Here is a 22,707-nt window from a genome sequence, read left to right as displayed (position 1 = left end):
TGACTAGGGCCTCCCATCGGGTAGACCGTTCGCCGGGTGCAAGTCTTTCGAGTTGACGCCACCTTGGCGACTTGCGAGTCGATGGGGATGAAATGATGATCATTAGAACAACACAACACCCAGTCCCTGAGATGAGAAAAACTCCGACCCCGCCAGGAATCGAACCCAGGCTCTGAGAATTCTCATTCTGTCGCGCTGAGCACGCAGATACTGGGGGCGGACATTTCTGCGGTTATTTCACGCAGTACTGCTTGTCTGTGAGCACTGATAACCCTATGTAAACGCCGCTGATCTCGGTTGTTAAGTGAAGACCGTCGGCCACTGCGTTGTCCGTGGTGAGAGATAATGCCTGATGTATGGTATTCTCGGCACGCTCTTGACACTGTGGATGTCGGGATGTTGAATTAACTAACGATTTCCGAAATGGAACGTCTCATGCGTCTAGCTCCAGGTGCTATTTCGTGTTCAAAGTCTGTTAACTCCGGTCTTGCGCTCATAATCACTTTGGAAACTTTTTCACCTGAATCAAATAAGTGCAAATGACATGTCCGTTAATGCACTGCTCTTTTATACCGTGTGGACGCGATACTACCGCCATCTATGTATATGCGTATCACTATGCCACGACTTTTGTTAAAAAAAAGTGTTTCAAATGGCTCTGAGCACTATAGGACTTAACTTCTGAGGTCATCAGTCCCCCAGAACTTAGAATTACTTAAACCTAACTAACCTAAGGGAATCCCACACATCCATGCCCGAGGCAGGATTCGAACTTGCGACCGTGACAGTCGCGCGGTTCCAGACTGTAGCGCCTAGAACCGCTCGGCCACGCCGGCCGGCCCACGACTTTTGTTACCTCAGTGTATATAGTAGGCATGGGTCTTCCTGGAAAGACTACGTTTCGATCAAATCCGAAGATTGTTCGGCTGGATCTGACGGATAGACAGATAACAGCAGAAATCCGGACAGAGGTTACAGGCAGAGTGCCACCACGAACCGTGGGAAACTGATTCCTGGAAGCTGCGTTGAGATCTTGTGTTTCCGTGCATCGTTTACCGCTGAAGCCATATCGCGGACAGCAGAAACTTGCTTGGTGTGGAGCCAAAGTCAACTGGGACATTGAGAGGCACTCTGTGGTGGTCAGCAGTCTCGTTTCTGTTTGTCAGGATCAGACCGACGCCACCATTTCGTAGACGACCTGACGGAAGGTCGCTGCAAGCAGCGATTCTCGAGACACGTACGTCTCTGCCACTTGGAACCACGGTGAAGAGAAGTATTCGACAAGGCAAAATAAATGATTTGGTAATTGTTAAAGGGGGTCAGAACGCGCGCCAGAACGTGCAAGGATGATAAACCTTGAAGTCATAACTTCATGACCAGTTACCAAATGGCATACTCTAACAGGGTAATGAAAGGCTGCCATACTGGAGTTCACTCCACAAACGCCACGAGGAATCTGCTGATCCACGACTGCACTGCCGGCGCCAATTATTTGTCACCCATTGGGCATGTCTAGGCAACGGCCTTGCCGCAGTGGATACACCGGTTCCCGTGAGATCACCGAAGTTTAGCGCTGTTGCCGTTTTTCGGGGTGCACTCAGCCTCGTGATGCCAATTGAGGAGCTACTCGACCGAATAGTAGCGGCTCCGGTCAAAGTAAGCCATCATAACGACCGGGAGAGCGGTGTGCTGACCACATGCCCCTCCTATCCGTATCCTCCCCCGGGATGACACGGCGGTCGGATGGTCCCGATGGACCAATTGTGGCCTGAAGACGGAGTGCATAGGGCATGTCTGAGATATACTTTCGTACCCGCCTTCATGAACAACGAATTAACCATTTAATACCCATTGCTATGTGACGAAAATCTACACAATGTTTTATAACTGTCGGACTGCTGCATCATGGTGTAACACTTGCCATTTCCGTTGGCCTTGCCAAGTTGTTAACACCGGTTCCCACCCGACCACCGAAGTTAAGCAATACATGAAATGTATTCGCATTTGATTTTGTGGACAACCATCAGCTGTATAACGGAATGACGACAATGACAGGCTGTACCGCAGCGGGACTCGAATCCGGATTTCCTGCTTATCGCGAACGGTCGCCTCACCATTAGGCGATCCGACCACGCCCCACGGCCGGACCCAAACTTGCATATGTCGTCAAACACAAGTCTACGTACTTGTACATACATTATGTATATGCCTGTACAGGGGAGACATTTTAACTAAACGTGCATGGATCGGTTACACGATGAATCAGTCTAATCTAAAAGCCGTAAGTTCAACTACACTACTGGCCATTAAAATTGCTACACCACGAAGATGACATGCTACAGAAGCGAAATTTAACCGACAGGAAGAAGATGCTGTGATATGCAAATAATTAGCTTTTCAGAGCATTCACACAAAGTTGGCGCCGGTGGCAACACCTACAACGTGCTGACGTGAGGAAAGTTTCCAACTCATTTCTCAGACACAAACAGCAGTTGACCGGCGTTGCCTGGTGAAACGTTGTCGTGATGCCTCGTGTAAGGAGGAGAAATGCGTACCATCACGTTTCCGACTTTGATAAAGGTCGGATTGTAGCCTATCGCGATTGTGGTTTATCGTATCGCGACAATGCTGCTCGCGTTGGTCGAGATCCAATGACTGTTAGCAGAATATGGAATCGGTGGGTCCAGGAGGATAGTACGGAACGCCGTGCTGGATACTAACGGCCTCGTGTCACTAGCAGTAGAGATGACAGGCAGCTTATCCGCATTGCTGTAACGGATCGTGCAGCCACGTCTCGATCTCTGAGTCAACAGATGGGGACGTTTGCAAGACAACAACCACATGCACGAACACTTCGACGATGTTTCCAGCAGCATGGACTGTCAGCTCGGAGACCATGGCTGCGGTGACCCTTGACAAACAGGAGCGCCTGCGATGGTGTACTCAACAACGAACCTGAGTGCTCGAATGGCAAAACGTCATTTTTCGGATGAATCCAGGTTCTGTTTACAGCATCATGGTGGTCGTATTCGTGTTTGGTGACATCACCGTGAACGCACATTGGAATCGTGTATTCGTCATCGCCATACTGGCGTATCACCCGGCGTCATGGTATGGGGTGCCATTGGTTACATGTCTCGGTCACCTCTTGTTCGCATTGGCGGCACTTTTAACAGTGGACGTTACATTTCAGATGTGTTACTACCCGTGGCTCTACCCTTCATTCGATCCCTGCGAAACCCTACATTTCAGCGGGATAATTCACGACCGCATGTTACAGGTCCTTTACGGGCCTTTGTGGATACGGAAAATGTTCGACTACTGCCCTGGCCAGCACATTCCCCAGATCTCTCGCCAATTGAAAACGTCTGGTCAATGGTGGCCGAGCAACTGGGTCGTCACAATACGCCAGTCACTATTCTTGATGAACTGTGGTATCGTGTTGAAGCAACTGTACCTGTACACGCCATCCAAGTTCTGACTTAATGTCCAGGAGTATCAAGGCCATTATTAGGGCCAGAGGTGGTTGTTCTGGGTACTGATTTCACTGGATCTATGCACCCAAATTGCGTGAAAATGTAATCACATGTCAGTTCTAGTATAATATATTTGTCCAATGAATACCCGTTTATCATTTGCATTACTTCTTGGTGCAGCAGTTTTAATGGCCAGTAGTGTAAATACCTAGGTATTACAATTACGAGCAACTTCAATTGCAAGGAACACATAGAAAATGTGTGGGGAAGGCAAACCAAAGACTGCGTTTTATTGGCAGGACACTTCGAAAATGTAAGAGACGTACTAAGGAGACTGCCTACACTACGCTTTTTCGTCCTCTTTTAGAAAACTGCTGCACTGAGTGGGTTCCTTATCAGATAGGACTGACGGAGTACATCGAAAAAGTTCAAAGAAGGGCAGCACGTTTTGTATTATCGCGAAATATGGGTGTGAGTGTCACAGAAATGATACAGGAACTGGGTGGGACCTCATTTTAAAAAGGCCTTTTTCGTAGCGACGGAATCTTCTCATGACATTCCAGTCACCAACTTTCTCCTCCGAATGCGATAATATTTTGTTGACACTGACCTACATAGGGAAATCAGAGCTCGTCCGGAAAGATATAGGTGTTCATTCTTTCCGCGTGCTATACGAGATTGGAATAATAGAAGATTGTGAACGTGGGACGATGAACCCTCTGGTAGACACTTAAATGTGATTTGCAGAGTATCCATGTAGATGTAGACATGTCCGAAGGAAGTTCCATCATACTTTGGAAAAACACAGGCACTGCAATATCACATTTATCCTCCGACACCGGGCAAGCAACTTTCAATTAAAATGTCTCCCCATGCGGAAAAATACATATTGGATGTACGAGTGCATGTTTTAGACGCATCGTTTACGACATTTGGAACTCTGGGTAGAGCTGTGAGTCGTGCATGGATAGCAAAGTGGCGCCGGCACGGTAGCTCAGCGTGTTCAGTCAGAGAGCCAGTTGGCCTCTGTACTTAAAATCTGAGTGGAGGGATCTACATCTACATCTACATCCATACTCCGCAAGCCACCTGACGGTGTGTGGCGGAGGGTACCCTGAGTACCTCTATCGGTTCTCCCTTCTATTCCAGTCTCGTATTGTACATGGAAAGAAGGATTGTCGGTATGCTTCTGTGTGGGCTCTAATCTCTCTGATTTTATCCTCATGGTCTCTTCGCGAGATATACGTAGGAGGGAGCAATATATTGCTTGACTCTTCAGTGAAGGTATGTTCTCGAAACTTTAACAAAAGCCCGTACCGAGCTACTGAGCGTCTCTCCTGCAGAGTCTTCCACTGGAGTTTATCTATCATCTCCGTAACGCTTTCGTGATTACTAAATGATCCAGTAACGAAGCGCGCTTCTCTATCTCTTCTATCAACCCTATCTGGTACGGATCCCACACTGCTGAGCAGTATTCCAGCAGTGGGCGAACAAGCGTACTGTAACCTACTTCCTTTGTTGTCGGATTGCATTTCCTTAGGATTCTTCCAATGAATCTCAGTCTGGCATCTGCTTTACCGACGATCAACTTTATATGATCATTCCATTTTAAATCACTCCTAATGCGTACTCCCAGATAATTTATGGAATTAACTGCTTCCAGTTGCTGACCTGCTATTTTGTAGCTAAATGATAAGGGACCTATCATTCTATGTATTCGCATCACATTACAATTGTCTACATTGAGATTCAATTGCCATTCCGTGCACCATGCGTCAATTCGCTGCAGATCCTCCTGCATTTCAGTACAATTTTCCATTGTTGCAACCTCTCGATACACCACAGCATCATCTGCAAAAAGCCTCAGTGAACTTCCGATGTCATCCACCAGGTCTTTATGTATATTGTGAATAGCAACGGTCCTATGACACTCGCCTGCGGCACACCTGAAATCACTCTTACTTCGGAAGACTCCTCTCCATTGAGAATGACATGATGTGTTCTGTTATCTAGGAACTCCTCAATCCAATCACACAATTCATCTGATAGTCCGTATGCTCTTACTTTGTTCATTAAACGACTGTGGGGAACTGTGTCAAACGCCTTGCGGAAGTCAAGAAACACGGCATCTACCTGTGTACCCGTGTCTAAGGCCCTCTGAGTCTCGTGGACGAATAGCGCGAGCTGGGTTTCACACGACCGTCTTTTTCGAAACCCATGCTGATTCCTACAGAGTAGATTTCTAGTCTCCAGAAAAGACATTATACTCGAACATAATACGTGTTCCAAAATTCTACAACTGATCGACGTTAGAGGTATAGGTCTATAGTTCTGCACATCTGTTCGACGTTCCTTCTTGAAAACGGGGATGACCTGTGCCCTTTTCCAATCATTTGGAACGCTTCGCTCTTCTAGAGACCTACGGTACACCGCTGCAAGAAGGGGGGCAAGTTCCGTGGCGTACTCTGTGTAAAATCGAACTGGTATCCCATCAGGACCAGCGGCCTTTCCTCTTTTGAGCGATTTTAATTGTTTCTCTATCCCTCTGTCGTCTATTTCGATATCTACTATTTTGTCAACTGTGCGACAATCTAGAGAAGGAAGCACAGTGCTGTCTTCCTCTGTGAAACAGCTTTGGAAGAAGACATTTAGTATTTCGGTCTTTAGTCTGTCATCCTCTGTTTCAGTATCATTTTGGTCACAGAGTGTCTGGACATTTTGATTTGATCCACCTACCGCTTTGACATAGGACCAAAATTTCTTAGGATTTTCTGCCAAGTCAGTACATAGAACTTTACTTTCGAATTCATTGAAAGCCTCTCGCATAGCCCTCCTCACACTACATTTCGCTTTGCGTAATTTTTGTTTGTTTGAAAGGCTTTGGCTATGTTTATGTTTGCTGTGAAGTTCCCTTTGCTTCCGCAGCAGTTTTCTAACTCGGTTGTTGTACCACGGTGGCTCTTTCCCATCTCTTACGATCTTGCTTGGCACATACTCATCTAACGCATATTGTACGATGGTTTTGAACTTTGTCCACTGATCCTCAACACTATCTGTACTTGAGACAAAACTTTTGTGATGAGCCGTCAGGTACTCTGTAATCTGCTTTTTGTCATTTTTGCTAAACAGAAAAATCTTCCTACCTTTTTTAATATTTCTATTTACGGCTGAAATCATCGATGCAGTAACCGTTTTATGATCGCTGATTCCCTGTTCTGCATTAACTGATTCAAATAGTTCGGGTCTCTTTGTCACCAGAAGGTCTAATATGTTATCGCCACGAGTCGGTTCTCTGTTTAACTGCTCAAGGTAGTTTTCAGATAAAGCAGTTAAAAATATTTCACTGGATTCATTGTCACTGCCACCCGTTATGAACGTTTGAGTCTCCCAGTCTATATCCGGCAAATTAAAATCTCCACCCAGAACTATAACATGGTGGGGAAATCTACTCGAAATATTTTCCAAATTATTCTTCAGGTGCTGAGCCACAACAGCTGCTGAGCCCGGGGGCCTATAGAGACATCCAATAACCATGTCTGAGCCTGCTTTAACCGTGACCTTCACCCAATTCATTTCACAATTCGAATCTCCGTCAATTTCCTTCGATACTATTGCACTTCTTATCGCTATAAACACGCCTCCACCTTCACTGTCCAGCCTGTCTCTGCGGTATACATTCCAATCTGAGTTTAGGATTTCATCACTGTTTACATGTGGTTTCAGCTATCTTTCTGTCCCTAGTACTATATGGGCGTTGTGACCGTTTATTAATGAGAGCGGGTCTGGGACCTTTCTATAGACGCTCCTGCAGTTTACTATTAGCACATTAATATTGTTATTCCCAGTTGCCTTTTGCCTACTCCTGCCTTGCCGCGTCTCAGGAGGCGTCTTGTCGGGCCTAGGGAGGGAATTCTCTAACCCAAGAAAACCCCATGTGCACTCCACACGTACTCCGCTACCCTCGTAGCCGCTTCCGGCGTGTAGTGCACGCCTGACCTATTCAGGGGGACCCTACATTTCTCCACCCGATAGCGGAGGTCGAGAAATTTGCACCCCAGCTCTCCGCAGAATCGTCTGAGCCTCTGGTTTAAGCCTTCCACTCGGCTCCAAACCAGAGGACCGCGATCGGTTCTGGGAACGATACTACAAATAGTTAGCTCTGATTCCACCCCGCGAGCGAGGCTTTCCGCCTTCACCAACTCCGCCAACCGCCTGTACGAACTGAGGATGACCTCTGAACCCAGACGGCAGGAGTCATTGGTGCCGACATGAGCAACAATTTGCAGTCGGGTGCACCCAGTGCTCTCTATCGCCGCCGGTAGGGCCTCCTCCACGTCTCGGATGAGACCCCCTCCGGCAAGCAGACAGAGTGAACACTGGCCTTCTTCCCCGACCTTTCCGCTATTTCCCTAAGGGGCTCCATCACCCGCCTAACGTTGGAGCTCCCAATAACTAATAAACCCCTCCCCCCACCGAACTTGAACAGTATGTCTTGCGACGTCCACAACGACCAAACACAACGAACAAAATGAAATAAAAAAAATGGTAGGGCAGCCGCTTTTGATCAGCAGGGAATCTGGGTTCTAGTCCCGGTCCGGCACAAATTTTCATTGTCGTCATTCCTTTCTAAACCTTATGGTCCTCCATATTCGCAACTGCGAGTACATTTAACCCTTAGCTCACGAGGTGTGGTCTCTCAGAGAGCGCAAAAGTTTTCGAACTCGCTCTCCGAGGCTAGTTGTGGTGGAATGCTTCTATATTCCCCCTGCCCTCCATAAATTGTCAAGCCTACGATGTTTTGTTGACAGTTGCGTTATCGCCTTTTGTGTTTATTGTTGACACATGTTACTGATACGTGTTGGAGTATCCTGGACCGCGCCTGGTGAACTACGTACCTATTTTCTTCAGTACGGTACCATATAGCTAATACTGTGTTGGCACGGATTTGTCATTTTTGACTTTCCCGAGTTTGATGAAATTGTTAGTCTGTCTATGAAGGAAGGTGTCAGTGATACGGATCAAGAAATAAACGAAAAAGGCGACGATTTTACATTAGCCAGTGATCACAGTTCTGTTATCGAGGAAGAACTTCAGGAAAGTTGTGATGGAAACCTGTCTGTTTCTTCAATGAAATATTTAAACTGTCTGTTAAAATCGAATGTGTTCTGAGTGATGATAACAATGTAGTTCCCAACAATGAATGTGAATTTGACAGACTTTCTTTTTGTAATTATCTGGTGGAATTTCTATGCGCAAATTTAAATCCTGGAATTTAGTTTTAATTGGAAATTTATTTGCTACAGAGATTTATAATTTTTCTGAATGTAAAATTCAGTACTCTAACAGTCTATTTATGTGTACTATTTAAATGAACCACGCAAAATTATGTGCTTTTGTGTGATAAATAGAAAATGCTGCTGGCTTTGTTTAGTGCAATAAAATAAACTAGAAGCATTTAAACAACAATTAAATAACTGTAAAAATTAATGTTATATAGCATAAATTAAAAATTTCAAATGATTTTTGCCTTAAATCTCGCTTTAAACATTGGGGGGGGGGGGGGGCAGGGACCCCAACTCGTGGTATACGTTACAGAAAAATCACCTCGCGAGTTAAGGGCTAATGTATATATTTTTGGGTCTGATCGTGAGCGGACAGCGGACAGCGTGAGAGTAAGGCGACCGCTCGCGATAAGCGGGAGATCCGGGTTCGAGTCCCGGCACGTATTTTCACAGTCGTCATTCCATTATACTGCTGATGGTTGTCCATATTTGCTACCGCGAATCCATTTCATGTATTTCCTAGCGACTGTAGTCACCTCAGTGCCTGTTCCTTCGGACATGTATGCACATTAAAAGGATCATTGCATCGTGTCTCAGAACAACACAGGTACTGCAATATCAACATTAAGCAGCGTTGGGCACAGCTAATATTTGGATGGGTGACCGATTGAGGAAAACCGGGTGCTATTGGTTTAAAGGACACGCAAGTTGCCGAAGTGGCGTCCAATTGAAAGACTTGCACCGGGCCGTGGTGCCACACGGCATTTCTTTTTTATATCTCGGCCATATCCTTGCCTATCTTAATTGTTCATTATAACTGGGAAGTGACAAAATACACGCTGAGATAATCAGTTGACTTGAAATGGAAAAGGGAATGGTCAGTGCTACAAATTCGTTCATTTAACACGTCATCTGGTTTCCAGTCACACGCTTCCGTAATTTCTTTCTCGAGACGAGTATTAAATTTTCTTTCTAAATACATTAACCGATTCCATAGTTAGTGCCATGAATTCAGAATTTGACCTTGGAGAGCGCCAACTTACACCATCGGCAGATATGCTATACACGTACACCTATTTCTACTAGTTCTCACATAAAAGATCAATTTATTTCCTTTTTAATTTTCATATTAAGATAATTTTAGATGTGTTCTTCCCGCGTTGCATAATTTGGTTACCACTGTAACTAAGGCTTCCATACGTCCGGATTTCACTCGATTTGTCCTAGTTTTGAAGACATCTGGGGCCATGTTGTAGGTTTTATACAATTGCCTGGGGTAAACTCGGACCTTTTTATATGGAGATAATAGGTTGACTGGAAATAAATAGATTTTAATAAAATCTTGGGTAAATTCGCTAAATTAAGACTGGCGCGTATTTAGTTTCTTTCATTTTGTCTTAAAAAGAAAAACCTTATCGTCGACAGACTGTATGTTTCCGTTATAATAACCTGATTTGACCGAAATGGAAATTTCGGAAGTCTTTGCCCGGGGCCAGCAGTTTAAATGATAGCAGACTTAACTGTAACTAGCCGCCTGTGCGTCTAAAATTTAAACGTATAAGCCAACTCTGAAATTTAAGGGTAGTAGTGTCTTGCTTCTGAATAACAAACGCCTTTCCCGAGCATCTTCCCAAAAACAGAAGAGGAAACTACTAGTAAAATATGTACCCTTCATTATAGATCGTAAGTTGACTTTTAGAACGCAAATGGAAACGTAAGGGAGAAATATCCGGAAAGATAGTAGAACGGCATAAAACAAAGCAGACATTGTTAAAAGCCAAGTAAATTATATATATATATATATATATATATATATATATATATATATATATATAATGTCGAAAGTTATAACTACACATTGCGGCAATATCAACTAAAAGAACACTATGTGTTGTGTTGCATTGACCCGTAACTGCTTTAAATTCCCCGGGCGGCCTTCTGCGCAGCAAAGCATCTAGAGTCACAGATACTCCGTTCCGTAAGTGATACAACCAGACTCAAAATTATTTATTTTGTATGCTATTCGATGCTACTATATTTGCATACAGTCTTTAATAAAAGATTACTTGGTTATATACACATAAGGACGACTGTTATTTGACTGTCCCGTAAGTAACACTGAATTAGTCTTGCATGCGACTTTAGTAGTCAAGCGAAATCGAATAATTGTCAAACACTTAAAAGCGTATGTGTTGTGAGTAGGAGGCGCACTGGATGTCAGTCTGGTGTGAAGTGGTGGTGTACCTCGGAATGAAATTGTAGCAGACTTAATCGAAAGTTTGTCTGTCGTGAGTTATTGCTGTAAATTAACAGAATGCTGGTGCGTGACAGGATTTTTCGTGTTCTGATATTTCTAAAATTGTGTTGTTTAGTATGTTGCTATAAATCGGACATTATGATCACTGATGAGGGTATTGTTACGCGCGATCAAAATTCAATATTGAAAGTTAATAGAAGCAATGGAATTTCACGAAATGTGGGTAATTTGCTGGAAGAGTGTGAGGACTACTGGGTTTGCTTTACATACAGGATGTTAAATAACATAAGCGATATAATGAAGACAAATAATTTTCATTTGACAGAAAGTATTTCCTTAAATCGTATACCGGTACACAGAAACAAAATGGAGAATGAAATTATGTCTGTTTACGACGAACAGAAAAAGTTAATAGCAAGTGCAGGTAAAGGCTATGGACAGCTGACGGCGGCCCTTATAAACAGTACAATAAAACTTTTTAGAACACATTTTTTAACGTGGAACGTACTACCTGGAGTGAGTCTTAGGGTTTACCGAAACCTGGAACATGATGGTGCTTGGGACGCTGCAGTGGAACTTCAAGAAAGCAAACAAGGTAAATTTTATTGCCACACACAGAGCTTTATTTTTGTAGAAATCAGTACTTGATCGATAGCCTTTTTAGTCCAAAAGGTGTTGACACAAATTCACATCTTCTTTTGGTTTTCTTCGTGTAGGATTATTTCTATAAACGTTTGCAACTTTTTTATTATTCTATGTGCCGTCTGCTGTCAGTGGTCACAGTGACCTTTCTGTAATTTCACTGGCAAATGTTTTTCAAAAATGGTTAATAAATTGCAAAGTTTCCATATGGTGGCAGAGAGATGCCTTATTTTTGTTGATAAACATGATTGGACAAAGTGAGTATATCTTATGGTCGTCTTTGTCCTGTTTATTATTATAGAGGTTTTGTTTTTATTTACTTATTTATCCATCTTTCCTTCGGTAGTGATACTGAATACACCAAGGCATACTTGGATGTGTTAAAAAAAGTATTTCGTAGGAACATTAAAAAAAACCTAGATTCCAGGCATTTGGAAGAGAGATATAGAGTTTGCACCAATATTACTTACATCCCTAAGCATAGTAATACCAGACAGATTTAAGAAAATATATGTACAATTTTGCATAGATACGGTGTCCAGCACACTGTCTTTACCTTGACTTTGCAGAAGAATCTCTTGTTTAAGAATTCTGTATAATTGCATCTAAGAACTCATTTACACTGTATTAACAGGCTGAGACCAGATGACATCTTAGTTTTTATTTGAAAGCAGACAGTGTTTTCAAGTTCTTCATACTGCTTGGAAGTTTGTTATAAAATATACACCCATCTATTCCAGGTTTTTTGTCATACAGCTTAAGTGTGTCTATGTACATGCAGCAGTTTTCTTTACATTGAGTGCTATAATTATGTATAGGGCCTATTATTTTTAAGAACATAGTAGCAGTGTCAGTATTTGTGATTCGTTGAATTTATTTCTGCAGGACTGCTTTGGTGACAGCTTTGCAATGTATCTAATAATTTTCTTTTGCAGTTTAAGTACTCTCCCTGTGTGTACATTAGCTGCACTGCCCCACACAGGTGTACAATAAGATATGTGCAGAAAAATGAGACTACAATACAGTTTTATTGAAGTGTCCTGATCATCAGTTTGAGAAGTATATTTGTGTTTCTCGTGTAAGGAAACTCCCCATCATCAATCCTAGAATCTTCTGGAGTACTTGAGTCCCCAAGCTTGATATCAAGATCTATTTTGACTTCCGTATTTGGTGGTATTCTAATGAAAGTTGTTCCATTTGAAAAAGGCTTCATCCCTCAAAATATTTGTATGCTCTATCTATAGAGGTGTGTCATCATGTCATCAGCATATGTGATCACTGTTTCATTTACAGCTTCCGGCATGTCATTTACATATAGAATAAGTGGTGGTGGTCCCAATACCAAACCTTGCAGTGTCTCATGTTTTAAGTTTTTGAACATTGAAAACAAAGTTACCCACCTGTTGCTCACTTTATATTTTATATCTACACATTTTTGCCTATTTTTAATAAATGTCTCTTTAATATTGTTTGCTCTGCCTCTTATATCATACAGGTTTAATTTTTCTAACGGGACTACGCGACACACACAATCAAAAGTCTTTGATAGGTCTAGGAATAGACTACAAACTTGTTCCTGTTTTTACAATGCCGTTACTACATATACTGTGAGGTCTGCAGCTGCTGTCTTTGTAGATCTACCTGTTCTGAAACTATGCTGTGCCCTATTTGTTATATTATGTTTCTCTATGTAATTTACTGTCCTATCATTTATGGTTATTTCTACAAATGTAGACAGTTCAGAAGTGATAATGACATATCTTTAGTCACAAGGATGCCCTTTATTTCCCCTTTTTCATGAACAGATCACGTTACATTTCTTTAAGCAATTTGGAAATATTCCTTCTTGCAGTATTTAATGTATAAGGGATTTGACAGGCTTTGCTAGGTGTTTCGAACTATAGTCAATTATTTGGGGAGACATGCTATATAATCCACCAGAATTTCTTTTAAAGTATTTACTTATACCTATGACTGTTTTATATTGCACTGGCCTGTTATTTGATAAGTCTGTTTACAGTAAAAGGATGTAGCATGCCATCTGAAATGCTTACTTCTCCATATTATGCAGCTAGTCATTCTTGGCCTAGTTCTTTGAAACCTTCACCAGAAATAGAAACAAAAGGTCTCATATGTTTGACACATACTGCAACACATTTTACTTTTATACTTTTTTTTTTAATTATTATTGTTACTGTCGGTATTCCTTGAGAAGCTCTACAGTATGGGAGTTCGTTCACCTCAGTTTCTTTAAATGAGTTGTTCATGACGGGAAACGCAACAGTGTAAAGCAGGCATAGTCCATATCAGTTCAGGCAGGCTAGAAAAAAATCTTACCTTCATAGTCTCGAATGTTATTAAATTTAGCATATGTTAAAATGAAGGACTAATTAATGAACATGTAAATTTTTTTTCTCAAAAAAAAAAAAAAGAAAAAAAAGAAAAGAAAAGAAAAAGAAAACGAAAAAAAAAATCTGCTCAGAGATACAGCCCTTCAAAGATGACACTGTGCATATCATTTTGAAGGTGGGATTTTTGGAAAAAAAATTTGAAATGCTGTATCTCTAGAACAGTTCTAGATATTTTGTTTGCTTCTTTTATTTGAAAAATAATTGCTTTATAATTACAAAAAAATCCTCCATTGGAGTTGTCATAGTTCTTTTACTATACCATTCTGAACTTTTTTTTATACTTTATGCAAAAAAAAAAATTTTTCAAAATGCAAATCCATAATTCTCCCCATCACCTGTCGATTGGTATCGTATAGTTCTACATTACCTGAAAAGGAGAGCTTCCACTTTTAGGTTGAGGTGGTTTCATAAACAATCAAAATTTTTGCCATACATAAAACCTGTTTTATTATCACATAACAGGCTAATGAAGATCAAAACCTACCATTATTTAACATAATTTTAGTTTTGAAAGATGACTAAGAGATACGTTTTTCAAATATTTTAAATGGTTCCAAAATGTATGTGAAAGGTCCAAAGACTTAAAGGTTTCAATTTATTAAACTTCTGTGCACTCTGTTTTGTATTGAAATTAGCCATTCAATGCACTAAAAATGTGTTCCATTGCTTCAGTGTCTTCCTTTGATATAGAGTGATGTCTTCCTGCTGAACCAAGAAAAGGAAGTGAGCACTGATGGTGGTGTTGCAGTCCTTCAGCCGGAAACCTATATCCATCAGCTGGTCCATGTGGTAGCATAAATTTCACTACAATTTCGATTAACTCATAACTGGTGTCTCTAATCTCTGCAATCCACCAGTCAGTCATACACACACGCCACAAACATCCCCCTTCTCACTCAGGTTGTGAATCTGAATATTATCCTGCTGTTTCTGAGGTGTTCGCCAAACAAACCTGCAATCCATCAGTCAGTCATACACACATGCCACAAACATCCCCCTTCTCACTCAGGTTGTGAATCTGAATATTATCCTGCTGTTTCTGAGGTGTTCGCCAAACAAACAAAATTTCCTTTTTCTTGTTCTTTAAAGTGCGTGCAATATGAGTTTGCCCATCACTTGTCCAAAAATGTGTCTTCTGACTTTCTTTCACAGGAGTAGTTTGTTTGGACCATTCTTCTTTTTTCTGCTCGCAGAATTCTTCTATTTTCTCTTTGGACAAAAGAATGAGGGCTGTGGATGTGTGAGATTTCACGACTCTTGTAAAAGTCTCGACATTCTGAATCACAACTGTATTTGGTCTGGAAAGATTGTTTTGTTAACATGGTGCTTCAGCAGGCCGCCTACACCAACCCAAGGCCCGTTCTCGTGACCAGTAGCACTGTATACCTAGTCAATTGGCACAAGTGACTTACTCAATTCCAACAGCTGGTAACAATTTTTAAAGTGACCAGGAACACTATCAGAAATAATTATCTTCTCTGAGATAGTACAAATTCTGAGTCATCAATGGCTCACCAATTTAGTACTAAGAGAGAAATGTGGGGTAAAAATCGGAGGGAGACAAAGAGATTAATACAGTAAGCAGATTCAAAAGGATGTATGTTACAGTAGTTATTCAGTAACGAAGATGCTTGCACAGAGTAGAGTAGCATGGAAAGCTGCGTCAAATCAGTCTTCAGGCTGGAGATACCAGCAGCAACAACAACAATAAAATTCAACAATTAAGTAGATACTAATTTTTTACTTTTAACTTTCTATGTTGAACTTATGAATGATGTAATTGTTACCTGGTATTGCTATTCTTTTTTTTTTTAACTTTTCTGCGTATGTACTGATTTGTTCAAAAAGATTGCACAAATTGTCACATTTACAAAAAACTGACAATCCCTTGGGAGCTTATCACAGATAGGTGTGTAGACAATGAAGAAATATGAGGGTCTAAAAAGTGAACTATGGAATATACTTCTGTTGGCTGTACACAAGACTTAAGTTTACTGGTTACATATCCTGCATAAATTGCTGGCATAATCCATATCACTTCTGCCAGGGGGGGGGGGGGAGGGGGAGGGCAGCGGCGGCTATCTTCATAGTCCCAGATGTTATTCAATTTAGCACATGTTAAAATTCAGTAGTAAGTAAGAAACATGTACTTTTTTCTAAAAAAAGAAAAGAAAAGGAAAGAAAAAACACCCCCAACTCTTGCCCTGAGATACAGGCCTCCAGAAATGACACTGCGAACAACATTCTGAAGATGCGAATTTTCGGAAAAAATTTGAAATGCTGTATCTCTGTAACCGTTCAAGGTATTTTGTTAGTGTTTTCTATTTAAAAGATAATTGCTTTATTACAATGGTATCCTCTGTTTGGACATATCTGTCAAAGTTCATTTACTGTCACCTTTTGAATTTTTCTTAAAAATTATAGAAAAAATTGTTTTTCAAATATGCCAATCCAGAAAAGTTATATTTTTTTCCTCGTGATTAGTACCATGTGGTACTATACTCTCTGTAAAGGCGCAAGTTTTAACTAGTATTCCATAGACATTTTCAAAGAAAACAATTTTGAACCATGTTCCATCAGTATCAAAGTACATGGTAGACAAATCAAGAAATGAGAGGTCTGTAAAAGGAGTCTCTGGAAGACCAGATCAATATGGCTATCCTGTAGAAGCAGCTCAAGTTCAAATAGTGCAGTCACTTTATATCAAAGATAAATGGATCTGTTCCTGAGTACCAACAAAAGACACTACACGTGTAACAGTTGTGAAAGTGAAGAGGCACATGACTTACAGTATCAAAGAAACTTTTGCAATTTATAGGAGCAACTATATAACTTCACATATTCGAAGATTAAAATTTTATGCATTTCAACCTAAGTGGGTAGTTCCACATGCACCTAGAGATGTCTGTTTATGTGTGTACTGCACGAATTTTGAATGTTGTGTGGTAACTTTAAACAGCTTACTGGAACATGTGACATATGGCACCTTGGTCAGTCAAAGCAGTAACACATCAGCACTTTAATAAATTGCAACAAAAACACATTGCAGAAGTGAAAGGGTGTGTACACACTGAAGAACTATCTTCAGCACTTCTCTGTGATTTTGCTGACAACTGGTCTGTAATTCTCCCATAAGAAATACAAGGGTATCATTGGAGTAATAAGCAGGTTTCAATTTTTACAGGAGTGACAGATTTTCAAAACAAGGCCACAATTGTTGCAGTTATAAGTGATGACACAGGACATGACTCAGCACATGCTTTGCCAGAAATACACAAAATTCTTCAACTGCATGATCTACCCATCCAATCTTCAGAATTCTTCTGTAGCATCAGATTTCAAAAGTTTCTGTTCTACTCTTGTCTAAACTTTTTATTGTCCATGTTTCACTTCCGTATATGGCTACATTTTATTCAAATGATTTCCAAAAAAGACTTCCAGACACTGAAATCTATATTCAGTGTTAACAAATTTCTCTTTTTGAGAAATGCTTTTCCTGTTACTGGCAGTCTGCATTTTATATCCTCTCTACTTTGTCCATCGTCAGTTATTTTGCTGCCCAAATGGCAAAACTCATCTACAAATGTATCTCGTTTCCTAATCTAATTCCTTCAGCACCCCCCTGATTTAATTAGGCTTCATTCCATTATTTTTGTTTTGCTTTTGTTGGAGATAATCTTACATCCTCCTTTCAAGACACTGACCATTCTGTTCAACTGCTCTTCTGAGTCCGTTGCTGTCTCTGACAGAATTGCAACATCATTGGCAAAACTGAAAGTTTTTACTTCTTCTCCCACGACTTTAATTCCTACTCCAGATTTTTCTTGGGTTTCATTTACTGCTTGCTCAATATTCAGATTGAATAAAGTCGGGGATAGGCTACAACACTGTGTCACTCCCTTCCTTCTCAAGCACTGCTTCCCTTTCATGTACAAGCTGTAAATAGCGTCTTCCTCCCAGTTATTTACCCATGCTACCATCAGGATTTCAAAGAGAGTATTCCAGTCACCATTTTCAAAATTCTTCCATTCTTCTTCTTCTGTAAATGATTCTTAGTATTTTGCAACTGTGACTTATTTGTGAATATTACCAAACTATCAGTCAGCACCTGCTTTGGAATTGGAATTCTTATATACATTTTGAAGTCCAGTGGTATTTCATGTGTCTCATAAACCTTGCACACTATATGGAAGAGCTTTATTGTGCTTCTCCCAAGGCTATCAGTATTTCTGACGGAATGTCTTCAAATCCTTGGGTCTTTTTTCGACGTAGGTCTTTCGATGCCGTGTCAAATTATTCTCGAAGTATCATATCTCCCACCTCATCTTCATGTATGTCCTCTTTCATGTCTGTAATATTGCCCTTAAGTACATCTCCCTTGAATGGACTCCTTCCACTTTCCACTTTTCAGGATTCCCATCAGTGCTTAGCATTGATTTTCCAAGTCTTGATATTCATACCACTGCTTCTCTTTCCTCCAATGGCCTCTTTAATTTTGCTGTAGGCAGTGCCTATCTTTCACAAAGTGAAACATGCTTCTTATACTTAATTGTCCTCTAGACGTTTGTATTCCCTTTCACCTGCTTCATTTACTGCATTTTTATGTTTTCTTCTTTTACCAATGAATTAAAAATCTGTATTAGCTAAGTATTTCTACTAGGCCAAGTCTTTTTACCAATTTGATCCTCTGCTGCCTTCTTTGGTTCATCTCTCGAAGCTACCTGTTCCTGTTCTAGTGTACTTCTTTCCTCTGTTCTTGACAGTCATTGCCTAATGCTCCCTCTCAAACTCTGAACAACCTCTGGCCTTTTAAACTTATCCAGTCCCCATCCTTAAGTTCCTACCATTATGCAATTTCTTTAGTTTTAATCTAGAGTTAATAACCAATAAATTGTGTTCTGAATCAACATCTGCCACTGCAAATGTCTTAAAAGTTAAAATCTGTTTATGAAATCCCTGTCACACCATTATATAAATCAGTCTGTCTCAAGTTTTCTTCTATGTTTACAACCTTCTTTCATGATTCTTAAACCGTTAGCTCTACCAGGTGGCTTCCTCCTTCATTCCTTTCCACCTCATCCATATTCTGTTCCTTTCCCTACTATCGAATTCCAGTCCCCCATCATTATTAAATTTTCATCTCCATTAACTGTATGAATAATTCCTTTATCTCATCATACACTTCTTCAGTATCTTCGTCTTTGGAGCTAGTTGGCATATAAGCTTGGACTGCTGTGGTGGGTGTGGATTCAGTGTGTATCTTGGTTACAGCAATGCATTCACTGTGCTGTTCGTAGTGGTTTAGCTGCATTCCTTCTTTGTTCATAATTAAATCTACTACGAATTACTGGTATTTGATTTTGTATTTACAACTCTATATTTACCTGAACAGAAGTCCTGTTCCCCCTGCCACTGAACTTCACTAATTCTCACTATATCTAACTTTAACCTATCCATTTTCCTTTTTAAATCTTCTTACCTATCTGCCTGTTGAAGGGATCTAAAGCTTCACACTCTGATCTGTAGAATGCCAGTTTTGTTTCTCCTGATGATGATGATGATGATGATGTCCTCCTGAGTAGTCACCATCCAGAGATCCAAATGGGGGACTACTCTACCCCCTGAAATATTTCACCCAAGAGGATACTGTCAGTATTTAACCATACAGTAGAGCTAGATACCCTTGGGAAGAATTATGGCAGTAGTTTCCCATTGCTTTCAGCCATTCGCAGTACAACCAAAGAAAGACCATTTTGTTTTATGTTAAAACGCCAGTTCAATCAATAATCCAGACTGTTGCCCCACAACTGCTGAAAACGCTGCTGCTGTTCTTCAGGAAGCACACATTTGTGTGGCCTCTCAACAGGTACCCATCCATTGTGGTTGTATCTACAGTACGGCTTTCTGTATCATTGAGGCATGCAAGCCTCCCTACCAACAGCTAGGTCGACAATTCAATCTTAAATCATATGTATATTTTATATTAAAGAAGAGTCTTTTCATTGTGTCTTAAGTATCTCATCCAAACTGTAAAATGACCTTTCCAAAAGAAATTGCCTTAGTGGCTCCCTAAACTGGCACCAGTTATCAAGCATACGTTTATTATGTAGTGGGAGAGCATTCAAAACTCTTGGACCAATGTACAGCACACCCTTGTCATATTTTTACAGTCGTTGTGTAAATCATGATTTCACCTTGTATTGTATCCATGATAGGTACTACTACTTTTATACAACTCAGAATTTTTACTGGTGAAACACGTAAGTGAAAACATGTATTGAGAAGTAGTAGTAAGAATTTTTCGTTTCCAGAAAAGGTTTCTACAACTAGATCTACAGTGCACACAACTCATTATCCTTATAACATGTTTCTGGTCCAAAAATATTTTCTTTCCTCGCAACTAGTTTTAACAAAAGATAATTTCATATGTCATTAGAGAATGGAAGTATCCATAGTATGCAGCCTTCACAGTGCTCAAGTTCCCACTCTGAGATAATATGTATGGCACAAGTTAATGACCTGAGTTTCTTGGGGAGGTTTACTATATGAGGAGACCAGTTTACTGTGCAGTCTCTTGTAACACTCGGGAACTTCATTGTTTCAACTCATTCTATTGTCTGTGTGGCACACTTAACTGTTATCTCTTCTTGAGTTCTAGCAGTTGCAGTTAGTTAGTTTTTAACAAAAGTCCATTGACACTAAACCATTTACTAAATCGGTGAGATTGTCACACGTACAACCGTCAATCAAAATGTTTGCATTGTAAAATGTGGCTATAGCATTGTATATTGCTGCAGGTCATCTAAAAATACCAAGACCAATAAAGGACGAAGAATGAATCCTTGTGGAACTCCCCATTTGATGCTTCACCATTCTGATGAAACCAGACCATTACAAAAATTGTCTCTGCCATCTAATACTACTTTCTTCTCCCTACCTTCGAGAAGGTGACATTCTAATTTGGATAGTAGTGTATAGGCCTACTCAAGGGGGAAGGGATATTGTTTAAATCAATGGTGTGGTTTATCATTGAACCATCATAAATAATTAACAGTGCAGCCTTTTACTATGGTAGTTAAAAAATGAAATTTATATTCCTACATAGTGTTGGTTGGATCAGCAACTAACAACAAACTCTGAAGAAATTATTTGGTTTAGTTGGTAATCAGTCCCCCCCGCACTTATTGGCTACAGGTTTCATTAGCTACTAAGTTTAGGCCATCCTCTGGCTTGCAGTCATCATGCTCCCTTCCTAAGCAGGTCTGTCATATAGCCTGTAGGCAAAATAAAGAATTGCAACTATAATCTAAAGCAAATAATTTTTCATAATGGTATAGTTAATTAATTTCTGCTTTTTAAGAAAATGTTATATTACTTGCTTCATTGTGTGTAATTTGAGGGGAAAAATCTTATTCATAGTTTTAAAGTTTCCTTGTACATCTGTATATGTATTAGAGGCCAAAGTGCATATGTTATGGCAGCCTTAGTTGTAAAGGTCAAACCAATCCTGGTAAGAGATCCTGTTTGTAGTGCCCGCCCATCCCACCCTTCTTCCATTGTATTTTTCATAGTACATGTTTGATGTATGTGTTGATACACACCAAATTAGTAGTTGCGATGTATTACTTCATGCAGATTTTCCGAATTTACCTTGCAGTTTTAGTTTTTATAATGAAAAGTGAGTCAAATGTGGTGTTTATGTAGGCCTATGACTATGCTACAGATAACTTTGTTACAACAATATTCATTTCAGATTCACATTGGTTGGCTTCACCAACCAACAATCAGATTTTTTCCTTCCCAGACAAGACCTTGGGCTGCATTACAGGTCAGTGTGTCACCACGAGCAAGATTTCGCGGCCGGGTTTAAGAGTTGCTATCACACTATAGTCCAGTTTCTTATGTTTGCTCTGGTCATCACAAACTTTCTTGTTGGATGGTTTATAAATGCTTCAGATGCAATCTGTTCAAAAACAGGTTGTGTGAAACATAAATTGCCATATACTGTTTTTCACAGAGAGACAAAAGAAAATTTTGTACCATTCCAAATAAGACAGAATACTGTAGGCATAATGCATCATTTGTACTGATAAAATTTTACAGGCACAGTGAAAGAGCACATTAGCATTAATATTATTTCAGCAATTCTGTTCACTGTATTAGTGATGTCCCTGTGCATTATGAAATTCATGTACAGAATCTTGTGTCCATTTGCTACATTGCAATTCTCCTGATCTAAAATAATGTGCAATTATAATAGCAAAGTGGAAATAGTAGTAGGAAGGGAAGTGTCTGTGTCTGATTCTAAACGTGCTGTGCAGGTTTGATTTTTATGTTCTTGGAAATTAATACTGAATACAGTGACACCTGAACAAAGCAATAAAAGATTTAGAAACTACACAGTAAAACATCATAAGTGGGAAAATAAAACTAAAAATAGTGGATTTTCTAGTTTTGGGATATAGCAGTTAGGATTTAAATTGATTGAAGTACCAAATGTGACAGAGCAACAATGGAAAACAGATACAGGAATTCATTGGTTGAAAGTGGGAATTACATTCGATGTTAATGGTCAGTTTTATGTTATTGCTTCCAGGATATTATAACACAGCATAATACATTGCAAACATGTTTAAGGA

The 22,707-nt window shown here is 40.3% G+C and overlaps 1 protein-coding gene across 1 annotated transcript in view; it reads left to right on the top strand.

Moving 5' to 3' along the window:
• Positions 1–10,948: 10,948 nt before the first annotated feature.
• LOC126298465 (uncharacterized) overlaps positions 10,949–22,707 on the top strand; it is a 58,502-nt gene continuing 46,743 nt past the window's right edge. The window contains exon 1 of the mRNA XM_049989794.1: positions 10,949–11,610. Within this exon, the coding sequence (XP_049845751.1) occupies positions 11,073–11,610 (538 nt within the window). The 5' untranslated portion in view covers positions 10,949–11,072. The remainder of the gene's footprint in view (positions 11,611–22,707) is intronic.

Source organism: Schistocerca gregaria, chromosome X (assembly GCF_023897955.1).
Source record: "Schistocerca gregaria isolate iqSchGreg1 chromosome X, iqSchGreg1.2, whole genome shotgun sequence".
Lineage (NCBI taxonomy): Eukaryota > Metazoa > Arthropoda > Insecta > Orthoptera > Acrididae > Schistocerca > Schistocerca gregaria.
The sequence above is the reverse complement of the archived record's forward strand: the minus strand, read 5'-3'. Positions and strand labels throughout refer to the sequence as shown.